The sequence below is a fragment of the Poecilia mexicana genome, unplaced genomic scaffold (genome assembly GCF_051168715.1).
Source record: "Poecilia mexicana isolate PSO_F unplaced genomic scaffold, ASM5116871v1 scaffold_9, whole genome shotgun sequence".
Taxonomy (NCBI): Eukaryota; Metazoa; Chordata; class Actinopteri; order Cyprinodontiformes; family Poeciliidae; genus Poecilia; species Poecilia mexicana.
The window spans coordinates 15,346,573-15,355,142 of record NW_028263378.1 but is presented as its reverse complement, the minus strand read 5'-3'; the positions used below and the strand labels follow the sequence as shown (position 1 = coordinate 15,355,142).

The 8,570-nt window shown below is 41.1% G+C and overlaps 1 protein-coding gene across 1 annotated transcript; it reads left to right on the top strand.

The window, feature by feature from the left end:
- The first annotated feature begins 3,887 nt into the window (after positions 1-3,887).
- foxb2 (forkhead box B2) lies at positions 3,888-4,850 on the top strand. The gene has a single exon (XM_014998264.2). The coding sequence runs from the start codon at positions 3,888-3,890 to the stop codon at positions 4,848-4,850; it is 963 nt and encodes a 320-aa protein (XP_014853750.1).
- The last annotated feature ends 3,720 nt before the right edge of the window (positions 4,851-8,570 follow it).

Sequence of the window (8,570 nt, the reverse complement as noted above, 5' to 3'; positions counted from 1 at the left end):
TAATTAATTGACACAGTTTTGAATATTCATACCTAATACAGCGAGCTTGCCCTTAATTACATTGTTGGACTTTTCTCCAAGGAGGCTAAATCACGGAAGGCTTAATTATTGTAATGTATTCGAAGACCCGCAGGGGCAGCGGGGAAGACAGGAGCCGTCAAGGACCCAGCCATGACACCTGGCCAGAGAGTGAAAAAAAAACAAAAAAAAACACAGAAAGCAGCTTTTTGTTGTTCTCTCCGCCGAGCAGGATCCGGAGCACGGGGATGAAGTTTGTTTACATCCTTGTAGGATTCACCAGAGAGTGTTTGAACAGACAGACAGCCGCCGGACTCCCCTCTCAGCAATTAATCAACAACAGCGCCTCTCTTCGCTCAGTGTGTTGTCTTAGTCGTGTGTTTTCTGTGCGGAAGCGGTTCCTGTGAGCGTGGGGAGCAGACGAGAAGCGCGCTGATTATTGTGCGCAAAGGCACACATGATTTATTGCCGGGAAAGTCTGAAAGTGCAATCGAGCAAATTTAACAAAGAGGCTGTGTTTAAATATGCCATGTTTTTTCTATTGACTTTCTGAAGGGAACTCATCCTGGTTTCTGGTTCGGGTACCTCTCTCTGGTCACTTCAATCAGACGAGAGTGACGTTAATTAGAAAACTCAGGAAGGACTTTTTTTTTTGATGGTGTCTGCCACGTGCTGCCACTTGGTGCATGTCTGCGCCGCTAGGACTGTCTTGTTTCAGACTTAGGGCCCAAAATGAATGAGCTTTGGGATTTAAAGCTTCCCAGGAACACTGAACCTTAATTTGTCATTATCATTTTCAGGAGACGCAAGACTTTTATTTTGAAAAATTCCTATTAGTTTTATTTTGACACATCAACGCAATGACGTTTTCATGCCTGTCGGGTTTAGGCCTATTAGTAATCTAAAACGGCAACTATAAACATATGTAATAGTAATAATAACAATGTTATTTTAAAGAGAATGTATGACTTTTATTTTGAAAGGCAAATATATTTCCACCACTGGTTTAGATCATTTGGTAATGCATCTCCCCTCTTGTGCAAACTCTTCCAAATTAAAAAAAATAATTTGGATTTTCAAATTAAAGAAATTAATTTGGAAGAGTGTCTTTAGCTTAATTTAAAAAAGGTAAAGGCTCCCCTTTTCCTCACAGTGTTATCTGAATTTACAGTAATCTAAACTTTGAAGTACTGGGCGCTTTATTTGGAAAAGTTCCTGAAAGTACAATTTAGCAAATACTTTACTAAAATAGTCCATTTGTTTTCTCGTTCTGTTGTGATGGAGAATCAGTTATTTAATTAATTTTTTTCTGTTCTTACTAGAGCAAAATGCCATACAATAGAAAAATTCCTGAAGACAAATCTAAACATTACATATCACTTCATCCTTCCATATTCAGCACTAAATATAAAGTTTTGTAGCTGACTTGAACCTTAAATGCACAAGGTTTGAACTTTAAAACTCATCAGTAATCTGAAACATCCTGTGTGTAATATTCTTATTTTCACCACAGGCTCTTTAAACTAATGACATACAATTTGCATATATAATAAAGTCAACTTGCCATGAATTTTGAATTTGAATTCCGTTCTCTTTCTCTTGTTCTGAGTTCATATTATTCTCTGCTTTCAAAAATGCGTTAGAAGTATAAAAGTATGTGTTTATCTCACATTTATAGTTATTCGCCCATTCTGCTTATTGGATTGTTTGCGTGTAGCTCAGGAATCTGCTGCTCCACCACGTCAAGAGGAGCTGACTCAGGTGACCAAGGCATCTGATCAGGTCGCCACCTGGATGCCTCCGAGGTGAAGTGTTCTGGACATGTCCCACCTTAGGAGACCCAGAGGAAGACCCAGGAGATGATGGAGGGACTGTTTCTCTGTTGGCCTGGAAACAGCTGGAGATTTCCACTGAGGAACAGGTCCAAGTGGATGGATGGATGGATGGATGGATGGATGGATGGATGGATGGATGGATGGATGGATGGATGGATGGATGGATGGATGGATGGATGGATGGATGGATGGACAGTCAGGCTCATTAATTTTTTTAAAATTATTTAACAATAAATTTTCTTCTGAAAAAAACTATATTAGCAGCCCAAGTACACAAATGCATAAACCCTATAACTTGGCAAATCACAAGTTGTCAACTGGGACATTACACACATGTCCCAGTTGTACATTAAAGCACATTTGTACACCCGATCCTCCTAATATGAGTGAAGTTGCTCTCCCACCCACCTACCTTCACCTTCTTCAAATCAAATGAAATTGGTCTCAAACGTTTGTGATGGTTTGTGCAGAAACGCTCCAGTTCCAAAGATGAATGTTAGGTTAGTTGGTCTCACTAAACGTGGCACTGGAAGTGAGCGTGAACTTGCCTGGTTGTTTGTCCTGTGTCATGGAGCTAATAGCGAAAATTCAAACTGGAAGACTCCATCCCCTCCGTTCGTCCATCGGCGTCATGCTCATCTCCGACCTCAGCGCTGGACCTCACCTGACGTGTCCAATCATCAATCAAGTTCAGCATAAAAGGATCCACACCCAAGTCATCGGCCGCTTCCCAGCTGCGTTCAACCCACCACCTCCCCTTCTCCACCCTCATCCTTTGGCTCCAGGATGGCACTCTTTCCAGACCTCCACCACCAGTGTCGGGCCCCGGGGGAGAGCATCCCTAATCGGTTATCGGGATGTTCATCGAGTTCACATCAAATCTCGGCTCAGATCAGCTGCCGGGGCCCGAGCGCCAAAGAACTGTTATTCATTGCTGTCATTAAATCTTTTAATTGTTCCTTTTTCTTCATCTGAGTCTTTCCAGATTGAATTTCTGTGATGGGCTGTTGAACTGTCCCGGTTGTACCGTACCTTCCACCCAACGAGCTCCGGAATCAGGCATCAGCAGTAATTGGTGTTTATTTGATAAAAATGCAAAATGTGCAGAAAAATGTAGTGCAGTTTTTATCAGTGGTGAAAGGGACTGATTATATTTTCTGTTTTTAAAACGCATCTAGAATGTAAATATTTTTTTATATCGTGGATGTAAATGTCACATGGATTACAAATAGTTTGTCAAAATTATTCAACAAACAAGTGATTTTTTTAAAAGTACATTTTCTTTTACCAGGCTTTAAATGGAAGACAAAACAGAGGTCAAAGGTCAATGTGATGCAGAAAAGAAGGGTCGGGTTTGTTTAAGAGACAACGCTTTAAACACAGCTCATATATGCCACTACAGATCTGCGTTGAGTGTGTTGGGCACAGCTCTTGGATTGGCAAACAGCAGATTAGAACCAAACGCGCCCACAGACCGCCCCTCCTCTCATGACTTCACCCCATCTCTTCGCTCCTGCCACCCCTACTTCCACACACATTCACAAACACAGACTCACGCAGGCACACAACCCTCTGCTCACTCCTGACGTGTCCCCTAAGTGTCTGAATAACAGATAACAGAGCCGACGACCTACGGGGGGGCTTACAAAAACACGACGCGACGAGTGAGAACGTCACACGTGTGAAGGAGAGGAGGAAAGAAAAGAGGAGCCACACACAACCCGACCGTGCCAGGCGAGGGGACCTCACAACTTTTGCGCACACAGGCTGAGTTTTGCGCACAACTTTAAAGCGCCTCGTTTCAGCGAAGAGACATCCAGAGAGAACAATGTTTGGATGCGCGCACCTCTGAGGATCCTACCTGTCAGTTGCAGGCCTTTTTTGGTTGATAAAGCGCAGTTACTCTAATTTGATGGCTCAGATTTTTGGAATCAACCAGCTGGATGGAGACTGACTGCCAAGTAAGCAAACGCGTAAAATATAACTAAAAAGTGGTTGATTTAAAGCAGACGCTTTAGGATATCAGTCATAGCTATGCCCCGACCAGGGAAAAACTCCTACAGCGACCAGAAGCCTCCTTACTCCTACATTTCACTGACAGCGATGGCCATCCAAAACTCCTCGGACAAGATGCTGCCTCTGAGTGACATTTACAAGTTCATCATGGATCGCTTTCCCTACTACCGAGAGAACACCCAGAGGTGGCAGAACTCCCTCCGACACAATCTCTCCTTCAACGACTGCTTCATTAAGATCCCCCGGAGGCCCGACCAGCCTGGGAAGGGCAGCTTCTGGGCTTTGCACCCGGACTGCGGGGACATGTTTGAAAACGGCAGCTTCTTGAGGAGGAGGAAGCGTTTCAAGGTGCTGCGCGCAGAGCACATGGCCTGCAAGACTACCCCAATGATGCACTACTTCCACCATCACCACCACCACCACCCGGGCAGCAAGCTGGGCGCCGCACCGTCTCACCCCGAACACCCGGTCGCCCCGGCAGGCGTGGGTCGTCTCCCTCACTTCCAGAGCTACGGGGGCATCACCTGCACGCAGCCCGGTGGGTTCAAGCATCCTTTCGCCATCGAGAACATCATAGGAAGGGACTACAAAGGCGTGGTGGCCGGCGGGCTTCCTCTCACCTCGGTCATGCACCACCTGGGTTACCCGGTGCCCCCTCAGCTCAGCAGCGTAGTCAACTCCATGTGGCCGCACGTCGGCGTGCTGTCAGAGTCCATGAGCGGCGTGCCCGTGCCCGCGCCATCATCTGAGTACGCGCCCTTCAGCGTGTCCGCCAAGGGCCTGTACCACAGCGCCAGCGGGCCAACCCTGCCCGCGATCCCGGTGCCCATAAAGCCGACCCCGTCTCTGGGTCCGATGCCAGGTCTAACGGGGATGCAGACCGGCCCGACGCAGCTTTGCTCTGCTGGGTCGGTGATGGAAAAGAGCGATCTGCTGGAGGGGAAGGGAGCCCCGCTGCACCCGGCTCTGCTGCTGTCCTAACCGGGTAAAAAGTGTGTTCATTTCAGCTCTTTTTCCTCTCTTAAAGGAACCCGTGATAAATAAATCAGAACAGGCCTATCAGAGACACAAACGTGTCATCAACTGTTGTAAAATACGTACTTGTACTCTGTAACTAATTTCTCATTTCGACCTTTGTGTTTAAAAATCCTAATTAATTTGCACACTTTGTAAGGGCATTTACCACCAAAGTGGCGAATATAATCAGACAAAGCAGATCCCAAAGAAAGCTTTCACTCAAAAGACTTTCCTAAATGCAAAATAAGAATTTATATTTTTTGCTGTCGTTCTTTACAGTAAATCGTTGCGAGTCTGTTCGCTAAAGTAAAAGTAGGCCTTTTGCTTTCTTAAAAAAAATATAATAATTAGGCCTGTTGCACTTTTTTGTCTGTTCTTTAGCAGTTTATTAAACATGTTATGACTGTATTATAATCCTATTTACCTGAAGATATTTATAAAGAATTTGAAACTCAATCCTGACTTTTGTATTTTTTGAACATTTCTTTTCATTTTTGCACAACAGGAATTTGCACATTCCCTCTAAGCAAACCCTTGATTGGACATAAGTGTAAATACTTGTAAATTAAACTGGTTTGTGAATGTAGGAATTTGCATGCAATTGCTTTGTTTTTAGATAACATAGGCAACTGATTAAAATATGTATTATGTGGGGTTTTATCAGCTTGTTAGAAATTAAGTAAAAACAATTACATAGAGCTCAAGTAAAATGTAACATTTGTGATTAATTTCATCCTCTTTTTTAAGTTTTTATTTTTATCTGGAAAATTGAACATCAAAAAGGGAAAAAGAAAAAAAAAAAGAAGAGAAACATCTAATTTCCAATATTTGACTTTTACTGAATTACTGAAAATGATGTAAAGGTAACCGTTTAACTTTTAACTGCTTGGCAAAGAGAAAACATACCTCAATTAAAACACTTACGAGTTTTTGTAAATGTGGCATTTTACAGTTTTAGGCAGCAAATTTTAAAGCCAAACTGTAAAAAAAAAAAACCCAAAAAACCCAAATTCTTATTAGATAAACTCATGCAAGAAAGAAAATAAAATGTGACCTGACTGCCGCCACGCTCAGCCTTCATGCAGGTGGGACTGGATTGGGAATTTGGGCTGATGTGTCTTTGCCCAGCAGAGAGCTGGAGGATCACAACGTGACTGAGATGAGGAGGCAGCAACACTCAGCACTGCAGCTCCACCATCTTCAAACGCAGACGTGGTGGTGGAGGTGGTGGTGGGGGCTTCGGATCAAGTTTGCTCTTTTGTTTGCTCTGTTTTAATGAAGCTTTGAAGCCCCTGCACTCCAGCAGCACAAAGCCTCAGGTTCATCCCACTGAAAGTGACTTATATTTAACCTCCTGTCCCCCTGTTTAGCATCCCAAAGGCACCCACAGCCGACACCATTGTCACACCAGCCTCTGAACAAATAATTGAGATGCACCAGTGGAGGAGATGCGTGGGAGTGAAGAATTAGAAAATATTTGGGTGTCAATCAAAATACACTTAAAAATAATTACGCTTGTTTTTTTCTTTCATTTATTTTGTATTGTTCTCCATCATATGCTGAGTTTTTTTTCTTCTTCTTTTTCTCTAAATCCTCCAACTCCTTCTCGCTGTGTTAGGTCTGATATACACACAAACACACACACACACGCACACACGCATACACATGTTCTCTGTAGGATGCCGGTAATTTCTAGTTAAAGGGAACTGAGATTTGAGAGTGTGTTTGTGTGAAAAGCTGAGCGTGCAGAAGTGTGTGTGTGTGTGTGTGTGTGTGTGTGTGTGTGTGTGTGTGTGTGTATGAGAGAGTTTCTTTAATTCCCTGATCAGCAGGTCTCACTGTCTTTAATAGTCCTCACTGCATTAGCACATAATTAAATGCCACTAATTAAGACACAATAAGAGGAGTGATAATGCAGCCATTACTACCCTCCATGATCTTCAGTCTTCACAACAGCAATGTTATATGCTTCTGGAGTCATAATATCACACGAGGTCTCCTGATGGGCACATGTGTTTACACGCAGGGAAACAGGAGCTGCTTTTTGCATGCAAAAATATTACGAATTCACAGAGGTAAAATCATACTGTCAAGCAGCCTCAGCGCGACTATTTTTGTTGCGCCCCCGTGCAGATTTTTACGTCATATGTTCATATGTGTGTTTCAGATGCAAACACACATATGAACATATTTTTCAAAATGTCAAATTAAATTACTTAGAATACATTAGTCTACTTTTCTATGAGGCAAAGGTAATCATTATGGGAGGTTTGATTCTTTCACAGATATATATATATATAAAAAAAACATTATGCCACCATAACTTTTAAAAAACATCAAAGCATAAAGCAAGAGAAAAAGGAAAGAAAACCACCAAGTTGTTTATAAAGATGTAATCATCTCAAGGTTATCAGTCAATGTTATTGAAATTTTTGGCAAAATGTATATAAAAAAAATAAAATCTGTTATAAAATAAATTTCTTAGGTGACGGTGAAGCCATTATTATTATTATTATTATTATTATTATTATTATTATTATTATTATTATTATTATTATTATTATTATTATTATTATTATTATTATTATTATTGTAGTAGGAAAAGAAGTGGCAATAATTTTAGTGTTTCACTCACATCATACCTCCCACATCATCAGAATTTCTTCTGTATAAACTTGAGCGTTTTGTCATCAGAACGAGGCGCTGTGTCTCAGCAGAATTATCTGTGTAAATGAAAGCAAAATTAAACAAAAAAAATCTGAAATAAATCATTTCTAGATGTGCAAACATTTCTTTGGAATTGTTGGGACAGTGATGTTATTTTTAGCCTAGGAATAAACTAGTCCCACTATAACTAGAATTTTGCAAAAGATGAGAGTTTCACTTTTTTACAATAAGAGTCTACAGTGTAACACGCAACGTTACCAGAATTAGAGGAGAAATAGATCATTCCTACTGTTTTTTTTTGCTGCATGTAGCAATACATGCAGCAGTTACCATAGTTAACACATTTAACAGGCTATAATAATTTTCATTCTGAGCCTTCGAGAAAAGGGGGAATGCTTCCAGCTTGTGTGAAAGCACGAGGAAATCGATTTTTAATAAATCTGCCCAACAAGTAGTGTGAACGTTAATATTAGTCCACTCTTGAATGAATATACTCGTTCTCCTTTGAGTACAAAGAATTGTTGATAGAATGGTTTAAAAACTAAACCAACATTAGAATATGAATGAAATATAAATATGTTGACTGTGGGTTCGATTTTGTAACTTTGCATGTATGTTTATGTCTTTAAATTGTTCTTATATTGTCTCTTGTTTTATCTCTCTGAAGGACTGCAGATGGAAATGAAAACGCAACATATAGAATTATACCTCTATAATTTAATCTTCAGAATATTTTATACTTGCTTAATGCTGTTATTGTGAAGGATTGAAGGAAGTTGTGTCTCTTGCTCTTTTGACGTTAGAAAATACATGTCAATCTTCATCACGTATAAATGCTTGAATTATGATTATTTTTGATGTTCTGTCAAGTAAAGCAGATCCTCTGCAAAAAAGCTGATAGACAAGCTGGTAACAAGCTAAATGAGCAAATCAGACCTTTCAGAAGACCACAGTCATCTGGATTAGAGTCAACTTACTCGGCACTGACCGCTCAAGCAGCTGGACAGTACTGAAGGC